Source organism: Microtus oregoni, unplaced genomic scaffold, assembly GCF_018167655.1.
Source record: "Microtus oregoni isolate MIOR12 unplaced genomic scaffold, Mior012 000050F_008, whole genome shotgun sequence".
NCBI lineage: Eukaryota > Metazoa > Chordata > Mammalia > Rodentia > Cricetidae > Microtus > Microtus oregoni.
The window spans coordinates 304,852-325,636 of record NW_024543232.1 but is presented as its reverse complement, the minus strand read 5'-3'; the positions used below and the strand labels follow the sequence as shown (position 1 = coordinate 325,636).

Genomic DNA, 20,785 nt, shown 5'->3' with positions numbered 1-20,785 from the left:
ACCTATCTACTTCAAAATAAAATTAGAAATAAAATAAAACACATATGAATCACTTAACACACTATTTTACCAGAAAACTAACACAATAAGAGTTTTAGAACAAAATAATTTAAAACAAATGTATTTAGAAATGAAAAGAAAGTAGGCCCTGAAACCAGTTTATGTACTATTGTCATCCTAGATGGGGTAAAAGTTTGCTGTGCACTAGGGAAAACAAATTGGGAAGAGGCACCAGATTGTAGGTACTTCCAGGTTTTGCTTTAAGTTCACAATATTTTGTGTACTGTTGAAGTTTCCTAGCTGCAGTATACCATCATACATATTTTTCTAATGAATAAAATCAGCAATATATTTTATTTAAAGTACAATATAGATGGAATAAAAGTTTGCTTGTGCTGCTGCAATAGCGTCCCAACGCCCTCGATCGTATCCCTGCTCTAATCTCCTGTACTCTCTTTCCCCAGGCGCTGAGAATAAAGTCCACATTTTAACCATAGCTCACAAGGTTCTATAGGACAGTTCCCTGGTCTACCTTTCCAACCTTCTCTCTAATCATAACCCCCCAGGATCATGTGTTTCCTTTCTTTCATCCCACACCTCTTCCAGACCTGCATCTCCACATCTGCTATCCCTTGTGTTGAAAAGCTTTACTGCTCTCTCCGTTCCCCAAACCCTGTGTATCTTGTCTTAAGTATGTGTGCTGGTTAGGTTGGGGGGGGGGGGGGCGTTTGTTTTTTTGTCTACATGACAAAATTTGGGGTTATCTGAGAAGATAGAACCTCAGCAATTGTGTCCATCAGACTGGCCTGTGGTCATGTCTGTGAGGGCAATTTATTGAGGTGGGAGGGCCCAGTCACTGTGGGTGGTGCTACCCCTGGTCAGATGGCCCTGGATGGCATAAGAAAGCAGGTTGAGAAAGTTATGGAGAGCAATAACAGCTCTCCTTCCACAACTTCAGTCCGTACCTCCAGGTTCCTACCTTGACTCTCCTGGATGATGGATTGTGATGTGGAAGTGGAAGGGAAATAAACCCCTTCATTGCCGAGAAGCCTTTGGTCATGCTGTTTCTTCACAGCAAGATGAAAGCAAGCCAGGATCGTAGGATATACGATGCCACAAGTGGGGTTCTAAATTACAATTCTGAAAGTGGCTATGATTCACTAAAAACGGTGACAAGGTAATTTTCCTTTTATATTGTCATTTCTACATTTTATTTAGTGGACTATTTGTAAAAGAAGAAAATCTTGTGACTGTGCCTTAAAACAAAGCAACAGTGTAACCAATGGTGTTTTTATTCTAAGGCTAAGGGACAGTAAAGGAGGATGATTTAAGATGGACGCAATCATTGAGCATATTTCACTGTTCTTGGAACTCTCTTTCTTTATATAATTGATATAGCACAACCTAACTAAAGGCCAAGTCATGGTGGCCTAAATATCTACTGGTCTAGGGACAACTGGAAGACATTCTGTTAGTTTGAGTAATAATTGCCTTCATAATTAAAGTCAGTATTGCAGGGGAAAAAAGAGACACACTTTTCAGAGTCATCAATGTTCTGTAGAGAAGAAAGATATTGATTGCTACTAAGCATTGCCACAGAGATTACATTTTAGGTTGTGACATTAAATTATCCTTTGAGACAAGGTCTCTGTATGGTTGTCCTGGAACTCACTAGGTAGATAAGGCTGGCTTTGAACTCACAGAGATCCATCTGCCTCTGCCTCCTGAGTGCTGGGATTAAAGGTGTGTGCCACCACTCCTGACCTATGATATTAAATCCTTAGAACATAACTGTCGAAGAAGATGCTGAGAAAGCAAAGCAAAAAACCTTCTAGTGTTCCAACACAAGTGACTAAAATTCATAGACATTAATTTTCTTTGCATTTCTCCCTCTTCCTCCATTCTCTCCTCCCTTCCTCCCTCTATCCTTCTCTTTTTCCCCTCACAGAAGTCATGATGGTGACTTAAATGTCGGAGTCTCTTGGCATAGTGCTTTGATAATCACTTCTTTTAAAACCTTAGTCTTATTCTTCTGTTAGTTCTAGTCAGAAACTAGATGGCTGGTAGCTATGAACATAATTGACACCATGAAATATTTTACTGAGTATCCTCTTGATGGTTAACACAGAAGTGATAAACATATTTCAGATGTTTTTCTCTTTTCAAATTGACTCCCAATTAATCTCACAGTTCTATAATGATGTGTGAAGTCAAAGTTACAAAAATGATAAAATATAACTTTTAATAAAGTTATGAAATATTCTCATTCAATAGTATACAAAATGCAAGGATCACCGGAACAACGCATAAAAATAAGAGTGTCCAATAGAGATATAAAAATGGGAGAAAACTGAATCTACAAATATATCTCTACATTTTACTTTTTCAAGTAAACACATGGCTCATATGACACAGCAAATTATTTATAGTCCTTTTTTACCTGTATGTTACAAAGCAATATTGAGGGCATGAATAGAAAACAGCCTAAATCATTGACAAAAATCAATAAAAAAACCAACCAAATGAATTTTTCAGATGATAATAATGACAAATCCCTGTGTAGCAGGTTCTATCATAGTGTAATAAATAGATCTTCAGACTGTTGAGTTAAGTGAATCACCTATTTTATGGTCATAGTTGCATTTGCAATTGATAATGTAATCTTGTTGGATAACCTGTAAATATCTTATTCATCTCTCAGTATAAAAATGGAGTAGCGCCCTATTGTATGAGAGAACCATGTTTCCTAAGAGTAACAGAAGTGACTGTAACAGATCAAAACACCACTAAAGTTCTGGACCTTTCTAAAATATGTCAGAAAACAAAAGAGGACATAACCAATATTCAAAGTTTAAAAAAAACTGTTTCATTGTCATGTGTTTTCCCCTTTTCTTTTCCTTATTCATACAGTTTCAGGAAAGATCGAAATCAAAGTCTCTTTGCAGAGTCATTCTGACTTCAAGCATTTCAGTTTCCTGGATATAGGATGCTTTAGCGCTGTTGCGTTCCACAGGCTGGGGAAAGTTTACTATCAGCTTCCTACAAAGGAGGCAAGATAAAACAAAATGAGATCAGAATGAACTTCCTAGAGTAATATACCATGTTCAATAAGGGTGTGTGTGTGTGTGTGTGTGTGTGTGTGTGTGTGTCCGAGATGCTTGACTTTCCTGCAAAAGTATTTAGACAATATAAATACCAAATAAAATATACCTATATAACACAGATCATGTATCAGTTTGGATCCTTATACTTCTACGCAGGCAAGCCACATGTGGTGCATGCATACCTATGTGGAAGCAGGAAGATTCCCAAGTTCAAGACCAGTGTAGGCAACAATGAGAATCCCAGGTTACCCTGGGCTGCATAGTAAGATCCTGTTCCATTTTAAAAAATCCAAATAGTAGTTTTGAATGAGTCTCCCTCTTTCTCTAAATTGACCTTGTTCTGCATTGTATAATGTCTCAGGTTATGCCTCTAGTGTAGAACTAGAACCATGCCTCTTTAAGTTTGTTCGGCTAATCTGGTATCAGTCTAATTTATATGTAGGTAGAATGCAGACAGCTGAAACAATTCTGAAATTGGGGTGGTTCTTTAACACTTCTGCTAACACCACTTTAGGGTGAACCACTACTACATATGTAGACTTTAAATACTTGGCCTGGAATGATTTCAATGCCAGATCAATGGAAATATTTCTTTCATTTTGCTTCTGGTTCTTAATACCGTACACTGACAAATTCGTTGCGATGGATTTCTTGGTTTATCCTGCTGTTTATGGCTCAGCTGTGTGCTTTTAAATGTGTCACTGCGATAAGCCAACCATAATCCTGTCATAGTGGTAGGAATCTGAAGTATGCCAAGGGCCATAGCACGCTGATACCTGAAGAAAGTGAAACATGTGAACCACTTATTGCCCTCGCGTTCTCAGTAGACAGGGCTTAAGTGTGCATGTGTGGATGTGTATTCGTGTTTCTCTGTATGTGCACATGCAAGGGAGTGCATGTGGAGAGCAGAAGGTGGCATCAAGAGTCTTCCTCAACTGCTCTTCATCTTTTGTTCTGAGACGGGGCTCCCACTGAGCCAGCGAGCAGCACTCCCCCGTGCCCCGGTTCAGTTCTTGTCTCCAGGCTCCCGGCCTGCTTGTGTTCTTGCTCTGGCTTTACTCAAGGGTGGACTATGACCTGAAAACTGCAAAAATGAAACAAGCCCTTCCTCCGCAAGCCGCTTTGCGTCAAGGTTTCATCACAGCAACAGAAAGCAAACTCAGATGGTAGATATGTTATTCTTCACGTGTCCACGTTATTTAGATAATAGAGTACACAAACGACCTAATTCAGGCCAGGTTCTATGTGGAAAGGTGCCTCTGTGAGAGACTTTCATTTAGTGAGTTCTGGGGGATAGCTGGAATGATGGCGAAGCTAGAGCAGCTGCCTCAAGATTGATGGAGACAGTGAGAACTGCCAGAGAAACGGAAATTAACTGCATGGGGTGCTGATATGCATGGATTTTATTTAGCAGGCATGAAAATACCATGGAAGGCTGACTGTTCTCTTAACCAACTTTCCTTACAAAGGTTGTACGAAGAATAAATGTGTATAAAAACATTGCATAAAGCTTAACTGCTCTGTGGAGTGATGGTAAGAATAGTGAATCTAATTTTTGTAAGATGGGATGTAAGAATACTTTTTAAAATTATTATTTTATTTTATTACTTAAAAAATACCTATCCAAATTCCCACTTCCTTCCCTCCTCTCACTTCCCTCCCACTCCCTCCAAACACCCTCCCCACCACCCCTTCCAATTGTAAGAGAGGGCAAGGCACCATGCCCTGTGGGAAGTCAAAGGCCCTCCCCACTACATCCAGGTTGAGCAAGGTATACATTCAAAAAGCCAGTACATGCAGTAGAGACAAATCCCAGTGCCATTGTAATTGGCCCCTCAGGCTGCCCCAATTGTCAGCCACATTCAGAGGGACTAGTCTGATCCCATGCTCGTTCAGATATGAGAACAAGGAAAGAGATCTCGACTGAGGGAGCCATTTTGGGGATAGCAAGAAACCTGGCTCTAGAAAAATTCCCAAGAATCCACATGGATGACCCCAGCTAATACCCTGGGAATGAACTAGAATACCTTTTTAAGTGGGGGGAATGCTCAGAAGAATGTTTAGCTAAATATTCATCTGTAGATCATTTTGTGTTAAATGAATTTTCTGCAGAAATAAAGAATAGTCTTTTTGTAGACCACCCTTTTTTAAAAATCTTCTCAAAGCCCTAAGCTCAACAAAAGAAAATTGTAGATATTGATAATAAAGGACAGGAATGTTCCAGGAACTGCCTGCTTCCTAAGCCCAGAGAGAAAAGGTGATGAGTTCTAGAGAACGGGCCACAGCAATCGCCAATATGTATTCACTGCTGCAATCCACATGGGAATGGAGCAAATCAGTGAGACACTTAGATACTTCTTCAAATATGCACCAGAGTCCAATAATGTCCTTTCAAAAGAGTGAGTTTTGAGAGTCAGGACTCGTTTATCTATGCTTCAGGTGAAATATTTTGTAAGGCTATTCCTGAATGTGTTGTCTGAGGAACATGATTTGAACTGACAGAATGAGAAGACTATGATTTTGTGGATTTTGAAAAAAAATGAACAGTCCTCAAATTTTAATCTTAAAGGCCTACTAACTTTCAAAAGTTTAAAGATGGCACTTCCCTTCTACAACCACTGCACCCAATTTCCTATTAGTATGTAAGCAAAGCTTACAGCTTAGCACTTCCAGCTAGTTTTTTCCCTGATAGATAAAACTATATTAGAATGTCAAGGATTATTTTTCAATGGTGTCAGGCCATATCCAGTATGCAGTTGCAAAATATAAAAGCTAGATATTTCCAAACATTTTTGGATTAATCACAGTCCTGTGCATACTAAGCAAGCACTTTATCCCATAGTTAGAGCCTAGCCCCCAAATTCACTTGATTGTGCAGATGAAAATATCTGAATTCTCAACGAACACCTCACTCTTCTTAGGACTTTAAGGTTGATGAAAACTAGCTTTAAAAAGCAATATTCTAATGACTCATTAATTTGATAATATTCTACTTCAATTCTATGTTTTACTTACTTTTTAGGAGTGCGAAGATCAAGGAGAGTTTCTTGGATATCAATTTCAATTTCAGAAGGGTTTGTATCAGGCAGTTTAATTTTCACCTAAGATAAAATAAGAAAATACTACCATTTTGGAAAGCAGTTACTTTTGAAAGCATAAGACTATATAAAGAACGGAGAAATAATATTTGCTAAGAGGAAATGCCAACTGTGTGCCAGGCTATGTGGTTTCCTTTTATTGATCTTAATAAACAGAAGTTATTAGCTCCATTTTAGTCATGGAGAGACCGAGTAGTTCATCGAGGAGATAAAGGGCAGGCATCGGTAATGTGACTAAACATCTTCTGACTCACTAGACTTGTAGAGATCTCTGGACACCTTTATATGAGTAGGACTCACATAAATGTAGAAAATGTCATGTTAAGTGTAGGTTGGTCATGCCAATTTGCAATCTCTTGATAAAAATACCCATACCACATTTTCTAGGGAAGTATTGGCCTCCAGAAAAGTTAAGTGAACAAAAGAAAAATAATACTATAACTATCTCCTAAGAAGGACTTCCTACTAGTTTAGCAAGATTGCACTTACAAATGTTTCATCACATTTACTATAGGGCCCAGCAGTCAGCAGCATTTCCACTTCTGGTTATAGATCCAAAAGGCCACTTGTGGCTACATACTGAGTTGAGAAAAGCCTGAGCCACATGAGACCTTGCCTCAAAACAACAGCAATGACAAAAAGGAAAAAAGAAGAAAAAAAGAAAAAGAAAACATATTCAAAATTTTATACATGGTTTTGTTCATAATAGCAGCATTCAACATAGTCAAAATGTATCAACAACCAAAATATGCGTCCATTGATGAATGGATAAAGGAAGTATAACATGTACACACAGTGGAATATTATTGAGCTGAAGAAAAGGACAGAGTACATTAAATATTTTTAAATGTGTATGAGTGTTCTGTCTGCATGTATGCCTGTGCACCACATTATACCCAGTGCCTAGTGGTCAGAAGAAGGCATCAATCTCTTGGGACTGGAGTTACAGGCAGTTGCAAGCCGCCATGTAGGTACTGGAACTAAAACCCAGGCCTTCTGCCAAAGCCACCAGTGCTCTTTACTGCTGTGCCATCTCTCTAGCCAAAGTACATTTTATTGATAAATCCTGAAAACATTATGCTGAAGGAAAGAAGCCAAGCATTAAAAGGTGCATTGTATAGGATTTTATTTATACAGCACGTTCAACCTAGGCCAATCCAGAGGTAGAAATTGGACTGGAGTTTGATAGAGGCTGGGGAATGGAGAAAAGTATCTGCTAAATGTGTGTGAGATTTCCTTTTAGGTATAAGAAAATAATTTGGAAAATAGATATTAGTGGTGGTTATATAGCACTCTGAATAACTAAGCGTCACCAATGATAAATGTATATTTTACCACAAAATTGCACTTCTCTAATTTACATCTCTCTTAGTTAGGGTTTTTATTGCTGTAATAAAATGCCATGATCATAAACAACTTGGGGAAGAACGGGTTTATTTCATTTTAGAGCTTTTAGTCCATTATCCTCCAGGCAGGAACCTGGAGGCAGGAACTGATGCAGAAGTTATAGAGGAAGGCTGCTACTGGCTTGGTCCCCATGAACTGCTATTCATATGCATCCCAGGACCACCTGCCCAAAGATGTCACCACCCACTGTGATCTGGGCCCTCCTACATCAATCCTAAATTTTTAAAAAATGCACAGTAGGCTTGTCCAAGGGCCAATCTGGTGGGAACATTTTCTCAATTGAGGTTACCTTTTCAAAAATGACTCCAGCTTGTGTCAAAGTGACATAAATTAGCCAGCAGAACTCATTTTGTGATGGGAGTTAACATTATGATATATAAAAGTGGAAGGACATATAGTATCTATAAACAAAAGAATAAAAAAATAAAATCCAAAGTTCAGGTAAATTATAAAGCTTTTTAAAAGATGAACTTGATGACCTGACATTTTAGTTATTTGGATAGTCCAGTTGTTGGAATGGCCAGGGTAAAAGCAAGGTTTAAGGGAAATGCATATGAAATAATGTGACATACTGGAATTTCCTCCTAAAATGCTCAATGCACACAACAGTATTTCCGTAGCATAAGGTATGTGGATCAATATATGCTTCTGAATTTATTAAATCTGTACTTAAGTATGATGATAGATAGCAATCTAGAGGGGATAGTGTTTAAGTACTTACTGTGGTTAAATTTTTGTTCAAACAGTTGCCTTCTAAAATACATTTCAGAAATTAAATCTTCATAATTAGAGATGCCCTAATTGAAATAAATAGCACATTTTTCACAGAAGCAGTTATAGGCACTCTGACTCAAAATAAATGAGCATTAGATAGGACCAAAGTCCCATTTCTGCTGAAATAACCTTCCAGTCAGATAGTTAATTTGAGATGCCCTTTAATGTCTCATATTCACCAAATAGATCAAGGGATAGAACTATTTGTTTCTTAACTTTGAAATTGTTTAAAAGTAAAATAGTATTTCATAACGATTGAAAGGATAATTGAGAAGAAAGACCGATGATGTATGTGAAATTTAGATAGAATTCCTAGGCAGAACTTCAAAGTGGTTATTATAATAATCTGTGCTTCCAGTGAAAGATAATTCAAAGAAGCAGCTCACTAATTTTTCCTCTTAAGAAAATTAAAAGGAGGGACAAGAGAAAAGACAGATTAGGTGGGATGGTGCACACCAATCTCTAACAAGATAAGGATTCCATGGGGATCTAACAGTAAATCCCCTCTTGAAACTGGAAGGACTTGTACTCGTCACATGGATCAAGGGATACAATGGGTTCTTTACTTTGAACTGTTTAGTTCTTTAAAGGAAAAAATTATCTCTTGTAATCTTAGCAGAAACCCCTCCTGAAACTTGAGTCAGACTTTTTAATAATTGGTACTGTCAATGAATACTTGGAAAACAGTTGACCTCTGATTGTGAGAAAGGCTTTCTTTGTTAAAAATTTCCACGTCCAGGATACCACTGACCAAACAAAGGAATTTAGATTCTTTCTTTTACATAGCTTACAAATTGAATTCATTTAAAGATGACTACACAAACAAGATCTGAACAATGACATTATCAATAGAGATGCTAATGCTCAAGGGGGCAAAATACCATGAGATTCCACCCACAAGACAAGGAACTACAAGCAATTAATGACTGCTGAGAAGGGATCCAGTCCCTAAACAGGAATGAGCCCCCTAATTAATTACCCAATGCAAAAACGTTCAGTCCTAAAATCATATACATACAGGCAACAAAAATGAACTTAGCAGGTTGTGTGTGTGTGTGTGTGTGTGTGTGTGTGTGTACATATATAATAAAAGAGGCTAACAACTTGAGGGGGAACATAGGAGGGGTTAGAGGGGTAAAAAAAAGGGGGAAAGTGATGTAATTCTATTTCAATTAAAATGCATTAAAAAATAATTTTATCCCATGCTTTTTCAGTCACTCTCTGAACATGGCGGACAATGAGAGCTGATGAGAAGCCAAGGACAATGGCACTGGGTTTTGATCCTACTGCATGTTCTGGCTCTGTGGGAGCCTAGCCAGTTTGGATGCTCACCTTCCTAGACCTGGATGGAGGGGGGAGGACCTTGGACTTTCCACAGGGCAGGGAACTCTGACTGCTCTTCAGACTGGAGAGGGAGAGGAGTGGGAGGAGGGGGAGGGAAATGGGAGGCTGGGAGGAGGCGGAAATTTTTTTCAATAAAAAAATAAATAAAAAGTAATTTTAGGATATTTTATATATAACTTGGCTAGCCTATAATATTTACTGAAATTTCAGTAAAGCTTAATATATACAGATGGTTTCATGTTGGTATTTTGAAAACTATTCTAAATTAATTCAAGGGCTGTAGATATCATAAAATAATTCTATTGTCAGAAGTATAGACACTATTCCTGATTCATTTGAGTCTTTTAAAAAGTTGAAATTGAATTTCACTATAAAACAAAACAACATCAGGAAACTGTGATAAGAGAGACTTGTGTAGATTTTATTTTGAATAGCTTCAACAATTTAATTTCCTACTGTTGAACTATGGAAACACATGAGATTTTTTTTTCCATGCAACCCCAGTAATATATAACCTCTTGAACAACAGTAATCTGTAGGAAAATGAAAAAACAAAAATGATGATCCATACCTTGAATTTACATAAACATTCATCTTTAAAGAGTAAATATATAGAGGCATGCATTTTCTCTACAACAAGCGCACAAAATCAATAAGACAGAGCTTTAATTAATGTAAGTTTTCTATAATGTCATTAGCTTTTTAAACAGTTCAGTACTATATTGCCAGGCCTTCCTTTTCTTCTTAAATATGTCCCAGAAATATGACTCCTCTCCTATCGTAGGAGTCAAGAGGAAGCTCAGATCCAGGTGTGGTGAGGCAGCCTGTACCTCCAGCAGTTGGAAGACAGGCAGGGAGATTGTGAGTTCAAGGCCAGACTACGAAACATAGTGAGACACTGCTTACAAAACCAAAAACTAAACTTAGCTCATCTACACAATTCCACAGGCACCCAACATTCTCCTAAACAGTACACCACTATCTGTCCTGCTACAGACCAAACCAAGGCCATTATGCTTTTAACGCCATTTTCCCACAACAATAAGAAGTTTCACTGTTTATAACATAATAATTAGCATAAGGATATTCATAGCTCTTCTGCTGCTGTTTTCTACACTTCACCGATTCCTTGCTTGTCTTCTGTTAGGTACACTGGAACACACAGTGCCTCACCCCTTCCTCATTGCTTACCTCCTTGAATAGCTTCTTTGTTTTCTGTCTAAATGAAATCTGTACCTCCACTGAGGGCACTGCTTCCCTCATAGTCTTTTCAACTGGTTCTGGGTTTTGTTTGTTTCTTCCATCTCCTTTATATTACTGTCTGTCCCTTCTCTTTCAGTAAAAACATTTCATGTCCTACATCATGCCAAGTGACAAAATCCAGACACAAAAATGAAAGGGTCTGTCTTATATGCACAATCTTTTTAAAAGGAAATGCATAGACAGAGAGAGAATAGTGGCTACCAGAGATAGGGGAATGTAACATCTTGGTAACAGAGTTCAAAATTTCAAGAATGTAAGATAAATAAACCCAGAGACTTGAAATACAGCATGAAGACTATAATTAAGGTTATACTGTCTAATAAAAAATTTCTGAGATTTAACTTTAGGTATCCTTTACAAATGCCCACGAAAGGCAACATATGAAATGATGTATATATAAACTGACATGATTTTACTGACCATTTCATTATGTATATGGATATAAAACTGTTTGGTACATCTCAGGAAATTATATTTAAAATTTCCACATCTTTATACTCTAGTGTCCATTACTGCTTATATTCAAATCTCCCATCTATTTCCAGGATGCTACTGATTTCACTGAGAATAGTTCCTTACTCTTTATATTATTTCTAACATCATCTCATATCTTAAATATTAGTGATCCAAATGTTCACTCCAATGATTTTTTATATTCAAATTTCATTTCTTCAACTCCGTTAAATCTTTTCTTAAATACTACTGTCTTATGAGAGGCTTCTGCTGACTGTACTACAACAGCTCTAATTAAGGAAATAGCCATCAACTGTTATTGTGTGCATATATGTGTCTATACATACATTCTTAAATATAACCCGTTTAGTCTATATAATGTTATTTGTCTGTATAATTTCCAGGCTGAGTGTTGGCAATGGACAAGCAATTTGGTGTGCCCTTTCCCAGGGAGCATCACTTCTCCCACTCCCAGCTGTATTCAGCTGCCTGGAGTTCTTTGTGAAGGGTTGTGGCCCTGTGGGTTTGTTCCCACCACACCCACGTGTTGCTGGTGTCAGCCTTGCTCAGATCCCAGATGAGAGATCATGCTGGTAAGACTTTATGAGCATAGCTTCTGATGTTCCTAGGACACATAATCTCACAGGAAACTCCTTTATCCTCAGGATCTTACAATCTTTCCAGCCCCTCTTCTAGAGTGTGGCAGGGAGGGCATGTGGAAGGATTTGGGGGGAGGGAAAGGAGGGGGAAACATTGTAATTAAATTAAAAAAATCTCAAAAAAAAAACCCAAGGTGGATAATCGCTAGAAATGATCTGCTACTATTGCATAATATAATCCTAGGGGTATTAATTGATACAACAAATAGGAAAGAAATAGGTGGTAAAATTATTGAAAAGTAGGAAATAAACTTGCTATGTGAAAGAACATTCCAGATGGAATAACATAACTTGGCATACTAAAGGATTACAACCATATGGCTAGAGTGAGTAGAAAATAATGAACAAAGAAGTAAATGCAACCCAAGATGGAACTAAAAGAAGGTAAGACTGAGATCATATAGACCACACAGACCAGGATAAAGGCATTTGGACTTTGTTCTAAGTGCAATAGGAAGGCATTTAGGGGCCTACGTAAAGAAAGGTGTGATCTAATTTTGTATATTTGTTTGCTATCTTTTATAAGAAAAAATATTGCTATATAGTTCATCCCAGCCTCAAATTTACTCTGTAGCCTAAGCTGACCTGGGACTTACAATTCTCCCAATTCCCCCACAAAGTGCAGGGACTGTGTACTCCTTCAGGATCTTTTACATTGTATGTCAAAGGCTACAGCTGAAGCACAGAGAGGAGTCCGAGAAAAAGCAAAGCGGACCAGGCAAGAATTGCTGGTACTTTGGAACACAAAATCAATTGCAATGGTGGTGAAAATTAGAGGAATTTAGAATGTATTTTGAAAGTACAACAAATAAGACTTGCTGCTCGGTTGACTTGAAATATCAAAGAAAGGGGAATGAGAGCGGAGCTGGGTTTTCAGCTTGAGCCTCCTATGTGCTAGGCAAGTGCTCTTATCTCTTAGCTATAGTATCCCTAGTAAATAATGTTGCCGTGAGAAAGTTTAATGAGAAAGATGTTCAAAGGAAACAATTATGAGTTTTTTTTTTTTTTTTTTTTTATGGACATGTTGAGTTTCTGTCACCTACTAAAAAAGTGGGAAGTAAGCCAAGGGACTGAACTGAAAGAGAACAGATAAAGGGGAAAGGATGTCAAAGCTCAAAGGAACTGCAAACAGTGATATGGGAGCAAAGGAGAGAGGGCTGAATAGTGACGTGGGAAGAAAACCAGGAGGTAGGTCATTAACGGAAGCAGGACAAACTGCGTCTCAAAGAGGGAAAGGTCAACAGAATGGAATTCTGCTGAGTTGTCACCGTGTATCTGCAGACTCTCTCCCACCAACTTATTTCCTGAGCAGAGTATCATCATGGGGACTCAGAGCAAACTTGTAGTGATCCTTCTGTCTCTGTCTCCTGAGTGCTGCTGGAATTACAAGCAAGCACCATCACACTCAGACTGACCCTTTCTAACCAGGGTCTCGAAAGTAGAAAGAAGCTATCTGGGCGTGTTTGTATAGGGAAATTCTTTAGTTTTCAAGATTATCCTTTAGTGGTTGCTAAGGAGGGAACTCGGCGCCCGGCATGTTCTCATGTACTACATGTCTCAGTTGTAGCTACACACTCTTGATTGACCCTCTTAAAGGCAGAAGTTAATGATCCCTGGCCCCTAAGTACAAAATGATAGTAAGTGAAAATGCATCTATCTATTCTTTCCTAGATATACCTTAAGGTCTTAAAACTAGGACTACATTTTAATGTTTGTTCATTAGATCCAGCAACAAACAATAGGAAAAAAATAGATGTCGATAAAAGACTAGATAGTTGTCACCAGCTTAAAAGCATACTGAAAACTCTACTATTCTACAATGTTCTCCAAGTTCCATGTATTCCCTCTCTCTTCTCTACTAAACTTCCTTAAAGAATAGTATTTATAGGCTGGGAAATGGTGGCACACGCCTTGAATCCCAGCGCTCAGAAGGCGGAGGCAGGCAGATCTCTGTGAGTTTGAGCCAGTCTGGTCTACAGAGTGAATTTGAAAACAGGCGTGGCTGTTACATAAGAGAAACCCTGTCTCAAACAAAAAACAAAACAAAGAACAGTATTTATTTTGGTGTCTTTACTTGCTCTCTTCCTCAGGTCTGCTCAATTCATCACCCCAAAGCTGCTGTCTGCCAAAAACCAACAATCCATTCTTTTTATTTTTTTCTCACACTGATTTTATTTTTTTGAGACTCATACATGAGTCCTATATTTACATAATTTCTACCCCATTTTCTCCACCTCTAGAACTTCCTGTATCTCCCATTCCCTCTCAAATTCATGAGATTTTCTTTAGTTATTACTTATACAACATCTACACGCATGTATGTGTATGTCTATAAAGCTAGTCTGCTGAGTTAATTGACTATTTCTCATATGCATATGTATTCAGGAATGGCCACGTCTTTATTTTTATTAATTGTTACCTACAGTATATTTTGATCATATTCTTTTCTCTATCCCAAATCCCCCCAGATCCCCACCACCTCCTTACCTACCCAACTTCATGGGCTTGACTCGGCTGTCTCTTTCAAGAACAAAATCCTCAAAGCAAAAATCACAACAAACAAACACTCAAACAAACTCTTCCAAGTACCTGAGACTCAATAGGTTATGGGCCCCTGGGGAAAATTTACTCTTATTATTCCACTGACTTCTAACGGCATACCCATAGATCAGGGAACTGTTCAACCTTCATCAGAGAAGTTTCTTTTTGCAGTAGCTAAGAATTAACACAGACACCCGCAACTAGACAACGTGCAGAGACAGATACTCAGAAGCACTCAGTCAGGGATCTGTGTGAAAGAGGAGGAGGAAAGATTATAAGAGCCAGAGGTGGTGGATGACCACAAGGAAACAACATCTTCCAGGCACAATGGGCATGATACACGTACGAACTCAGAGAATTTAACAGCACAATAGAGGAGATACACATATGAACTCACAGAGACTACAATAGCACAACAGAGCTGATACACTTATGAACTCACAGACACTGTAATTAGCACAACAGAGGCAATATACATATGAACTCAAGAGAATGTAGCAGCACACACAAGGCCTGCATAGCTTCAAAACACACAAAATCCTAGCATGGAGAAGAGGAAGAGACACAAAGTTCCGCCCTTAACCAGGAGGCTACTTGCAGTCAGTACCTGCTGGCAAAGGGAAAAATCAGTTTTCTCCAATAGAGTGTTACTTGGTGTATAAACCACACTCCAAGGCAGGTCACCTGCCAGAAGTAGTTGGCCAACCCTCTTGTTTTTGTTTTTGTGAGTTTTTTTTTATTTTGTTTTGGTTTGATGGACCATTTCTTACCTGACAAATCTAGTGATATTCCCTGATATTCTGAGCATGATTCAATCCTTCTTTATTTCTTTAAAATTATCTTAACTTACATATTAAAATGTACACATTGGGCTGAGGAGATGGCTTGGTGGGCAAAGGGCTTGGTATGAACCTGAGTTCCAATCCCTAGAACACATGCAGCAGATCTGTATGTCTTTAATCACAAAGCTTCTGCCTCAAGGTTGGAGAGAAAGACAAGAGACTAGGCAGCAGTATAGACTCCTGTCACAAATGAAGTGGAGGGTAAGGACCAACACACGAGGTTGCCTTCTGATCTTCACATGTGGACTATGGACCCCACACCTCCTTGCCCATTGTATGCACAGCACCCACGTACAAATCATTCGCACGAATATTTAGAAATTATTCATATATTAATGAGGTACAACATGATATTTTAATATATTTATCCAGTGTGTGATGTTTAAATCAAGTTAGCCCTATCTTTCTCCCCCAACACATATCCTTTCTTTATTATGAAACAATGGAACTCCTTTCTCTTAGCCTTCTGAAATGTATAATACATAATTACTGGGCTTCTTCCTCCTGTATAACTATAATTTACTGCCCAGTAACCAACCTTTCCCCATTCTTCTTCCCCTCCACTCTCTCCCACCTCTGGTAAATGACCATTCTATTCTTTACAGTAAAATTGCTTATATTCTGTGTGTCTTCCTTTGTTCATTCCCTCCTTAAGAATTGCTGTTTTTCCAGTTATGAAACTGCTTGTCTGTAATCAAATGTTTCTGCCAGTTCTGGCTCAACAATTATGGAGCATGTGATTTTGGTCATTTGATGAAACCACATCAAAATGGCACCATTGAAATGTAAGATTACTGATGATTTCTATTACTAGGTAATATGTTTAAGACATTTTGCACCATTATTCTATCCATGATTTTAAGCCCTTTTGTAGTTATTATGTATCACACTATGAAAGGCTTTTTTATAATAATATTTGTAATTTTTAACATTATAAATATATATTACTTTCATAATCAAATATATTAAGTCAACACAATAACATTAGCTTTTAAGAAGATATTTGTTATCCTCTCCCACCACCACCACCATTATAAACTAATGTTACAATATTAACTATAAATGTATGTGTGTTACTGAGAGAACTATTAGAAATTTAATTGGAGGTTTACTGTGCTGCCTCAAGCTGATAATAAGGAATCCTATTACAGCTCAAATATCTTTTTTCCTGACACGTGGCTTGATATGTAACCCATCAAACAAGGTCAGCATAATCAGGAAGCTTAGCAAAACAAGACAAAATAGGTGTCTGTCCTCTAGAATTTTAAATGGAAAAAAGATCATCAACTTCATTCCTAAGTATCTAAATCTATTTATTTACTAGAAGTAAATTAATATGACTGTTTTAACCTTAAGATACGAATCAGGATTCAAGAAACACACTATTCAAGAAGCGTGTGAATTCTCGGTGAACTGATTAGAAAGATTGACAGCTTTTTGAAACAAATACATGCGATAAACATGTGACTTCCAGATGTTGTGTCTTCCAGATGCTGACTGCCTTCCAGACCATGCCTGAATCCCTTCCTGCTCTCAGAGAGGTTCAAGGATGGGAAGAAGACTTGTAGCTCACGCTTCAAAGAAATGACCATCAAAAACAAAACAACAACAACAAAAAAGTTTGTTGGGTCACACGAGATTGTTTCCTTATCAATATAGATCCTTCAGAAGTATAAGTCGAAAAGAATTATGCACCAATTCTAATTTAAAAGAAATATTAAACTACCTGCAGGCTACCTTTCCCCTCTCTTGGAACAAACTGTGAATCATTTAACAGAATAACTGTAGTCCCATTCAGTTTTGGACATTAAATATGGAGATGATTGACAATGGGAATTTGCTGATCAAAATCCCCAATGCACCCACCAGCTTCCTGACACAAATCATCCTTTGCAGAGGTCAGACTATCTCCCTACACATCTCAGATACCCATACTTCTTTTCTTCTGCTAGGCTCCTCACTTGTCAACCACAGTGCCTCTGTCAGTCCCCTTCTTTCTTCCCTTGTTTCAATGATGGATATTCTTCCTCTCTTATCATCCTTCTATCTCGAATTATATACCACTGTCTGAGGCTCACTCCACTGATCTAGTTCACCTTGGTTTTCAATATTAAAACTGGAGTAAGAATTTATGATGTGGGAGTGTCATATATCAATCTGTTGATTTCATTGGTTAAGCAATAAAGAAACTGCCTAGGCCCCTTGATAGGCCAACCCTTAGGTGGGTGGAGTAAACAGAACAGAAGGCTGGGAGAAAGAAGCTGAGTCAAGGAGTCGCCATGATTCTCCCACTCCAGGCAGACGCAGGTTAAGATCATTCCTGGTAAGCCAGCTCATGGGCTAAACAGATTATTAGAAATGGGCTAGTCCAGGTGTGAGAGTTAGCCGAGAAAAGGCTAGATATAATGGGCCAAGCGGTGTTTAAATGAATATAGTTTGTGTGTTGTTATTTCGGGGCATAAGCTAGAGCTAGCCATGTGGGCGGCCGGGTGCTGGGGACGCAGCCCCGCCGCTCTTATTACAACAAATTTATGTGTCTGAATTCTCAAATTGCTCAGCTTCATTCTAAGGGCCTCTTATGCCTCCAATTGGCCCCATTCCTGCAAGTTTCATAACTCTCAAATCCCCCCATAGTGTGTGTGTGTGTGTGTATGTATGTGTGTGTCTGTATGTATATATGTGTGCGTGTGTACAAGTTAAAAATCACACCTACTTTATTTCAAGCATGATGGAGAGCCAGCACGTTGTAGTCATACATTCTAACATCTGAGAAAGCAAATGTCAGCTTGGAAAATCAACAACTGCAGTCTCCTTCTTCTTGAGTTCCGTATAGTTTTGGATTTAACAGCCTACTAGACACCAGCAGTAAGATTTCCCACTGTGTTTCAAATTCAAACTAACAAGGACATATTGTAACTCGCAGAATTTGGTTTCCTTTGTTTTCCTTTCCACACCTCACCCTGCAATGTGCCAACAAAACAATCCAAAGCAATGGATGGTAACTGCAAATATGTGGGAAATTCACGGATTCTGAGGCTCCATGAGCTTCACAAGTGGTTCTCAAAATACATATGCACATAATGACAATGAAAAATGAGGCCATGAATTTGAAAGAGAGTAAGGACGAATATAGGAGAGGGTTTGGAGGGAGGAAAGGGAAAGGAGAAATGTAATTATTTTATAATCTGAAAAAGAAAAGAAACCACAACACACGCTTTCATGGTGTCAGGACATTACTAGTACTGATAGCTTGGCTTAGAAAGCATTTCATATTTGCTGCCTGACAAAGTACCATCTGTCCTTCAAATGTCCCGGTCAAACGCCATCCCCATCATGCAAGAACTTGGATTTTCCTTTCTTTGCATTCAAATCACTCTTCACATACATCTATCAGATTCCAACAGCCATTGCTCTGCCCAATTTTATAAGTATGTTATTAAACCAATTAATTGCTTTGTGCTTCCATACCCTCATCTGTAAAATGGGAGTAACAATAACATCTGTGTCAGGGTTAGTGTGGTGATTAATAAGGTAATTGTTGCTTCTAGAGAAATGCTTAGCACATAATCAACATTATCTCGACCATTTGCTGTTATTCCTATTATTAAGTGAAAGCAGCAAGGCAAACTCATTTTTTTCAGCCTGCAGGAAAATGTCTCTACCATGCTATTCTAGTGACCCTGAAATATCCACATAGGCCGTATAAGCAAAGTTAGACTATAGTGTGATCTAGGTCTTGGCAGAATATACTATGATCCTCTGGGAGTGTGGGAAGGTAAGTAACTTTTGAGGAATTGCCTCACTGCTATTTCGTATCCATCTTTTGACCTTGTAGGGGGCCCTCAATCTGCCATGAGGCAGTTTCTCACACTACTTCTTAGTTCCAGATAAGCATAGAACTTGCCACTTCACTTACCCCGAGTACACAGTGTAAAGTATCTGGCTGTAGTGCAGAGTTGACCCCACAGCAACAGTCTACCCTACTGCTCAGGTTACCTGCCATCTGGACCCTTTTACTTTGTTATTATCCCTTGATCAAAGGATTTGAGGAGCTGATTCAATAGTGATCTTGTTAGTACTCTTTGTCTAAGTAATAATCTCCTGCCTTTGAGGGCCATTGTTTTCCTATTGATGAATCTGTGAAAATCTGTTCAGAATGCCTAGCGGCTCCCAAAGCACCACCACTTATGGACTGTTTGGTCTTGTCAGTAATGGAGAAAGAAATTTGTTTACTTTGTTCAACATTACTTATCTACTGTGTGATCCATCTATAGCATCTGGCACGTAGTAAGTTCTCTTTAAGTATTTGTTGAATTAAAACTTTATAGCAAACAATGATAGGCAGGTATTCGAAGACAGTATAGTCAGGGATATTTATAGAAGATCCATAGAGTGGAGACCTAGGGAGAGGGAAGGATGGAGAATATAGAGAATGAAAAGGACACTAAAACAAAACAAAGTACTGGCCTTGTACTCATGAGGGATACAGAAACACGTCTGTGCTGGTTTGAATGAGAATGCTCCCTGCAGGCTCATATATTTGAATGTCTGCTTTCCAGCTGGTGGACTGTTTAGGAAGGATGAGAGGTGTGGTCTTATTGGAGGAGGTGTGTCACTGGGGTAGGCTCAGTCTCTCTCTGTATGCAACTTGTAGATATGATGTGAGCTTTTTAGCTACTTCTCAATTGCCCTGCCTATCTGCCTGCCACCACACTCCACATCATGATAATCATGGACTAATCCTCCAAAACTGTAAGCAAGTCCCCCATTAAATGATTTCTTTTGTAAATTGTCTTGGTGATGGTGCCTCATCACAATAGAAAAGTAACTAAGACAACATCTATATCACCAATGATGGAAAAACTCTAGCTCTCTTATCATTCTTTTATTAATTCATTAGGAGTATTTGATACCTTATGAGCTCAAACTTAATATAATAATATAAATAGGAGAGGCTAGATGAACATTCTTCGAAGGTGCTTCAAGGAGCCCCTATCATTCTTATTAGATACTTCATGGATGATGGTAGCTTTTTCATCAAGGAAATGGTGATTTTATGTGTTAAGATCTCTCATAAAAGTGTATTTGGGAAAAAAAGGCTTGACAGTTAAAACCAAAGTAAAACAAGTCTGTAAACCACAGACTTAGCTGCAAAACAAGTCTGTAAACCACAGACTTAGCTCAAGCTCCAGCTGGAAATATTTTATTATAGATTAAGACCAGGGAGACTGTGTAGTTACATACACACAAGTAAGTAGCAGGGGTATAATAATAGGCCATCAGAATTTGAATAATGTCAC

General features: G+C 38.3%; 1 protein-coding gene across 1 annotated transcript in view; it reads right to left on the bottom strand.

The window, feature by feature from the left end:
* Positions 1-2,844: 2,844 nt before the first annotated feature.
* Positions 2,845-20,785, bottom strand: part of LOC121436938 (dynein assembly factor 6, axonemal-like) — a 42,725-nt gene continuing 24,784 nt past the window's right edge. The window contains exons 6-7 of the mRNA XM_041636841.1: positions 6,120-6,205; positions 2,845-3,039 (exon numbers count right to left, since the gene is read on the bottom strand). Of these exons, the coding sequence (XP_041492775.1) occupies positions 2,913-3,039; positions 6,120-6,205 (213 nt within the window). The 3' untranslated portion in view covers positions 2,845-2,912. The remainder of the gene's footprint in view (positions 3,040-6,119; positions 6,206-20,785) is intronic.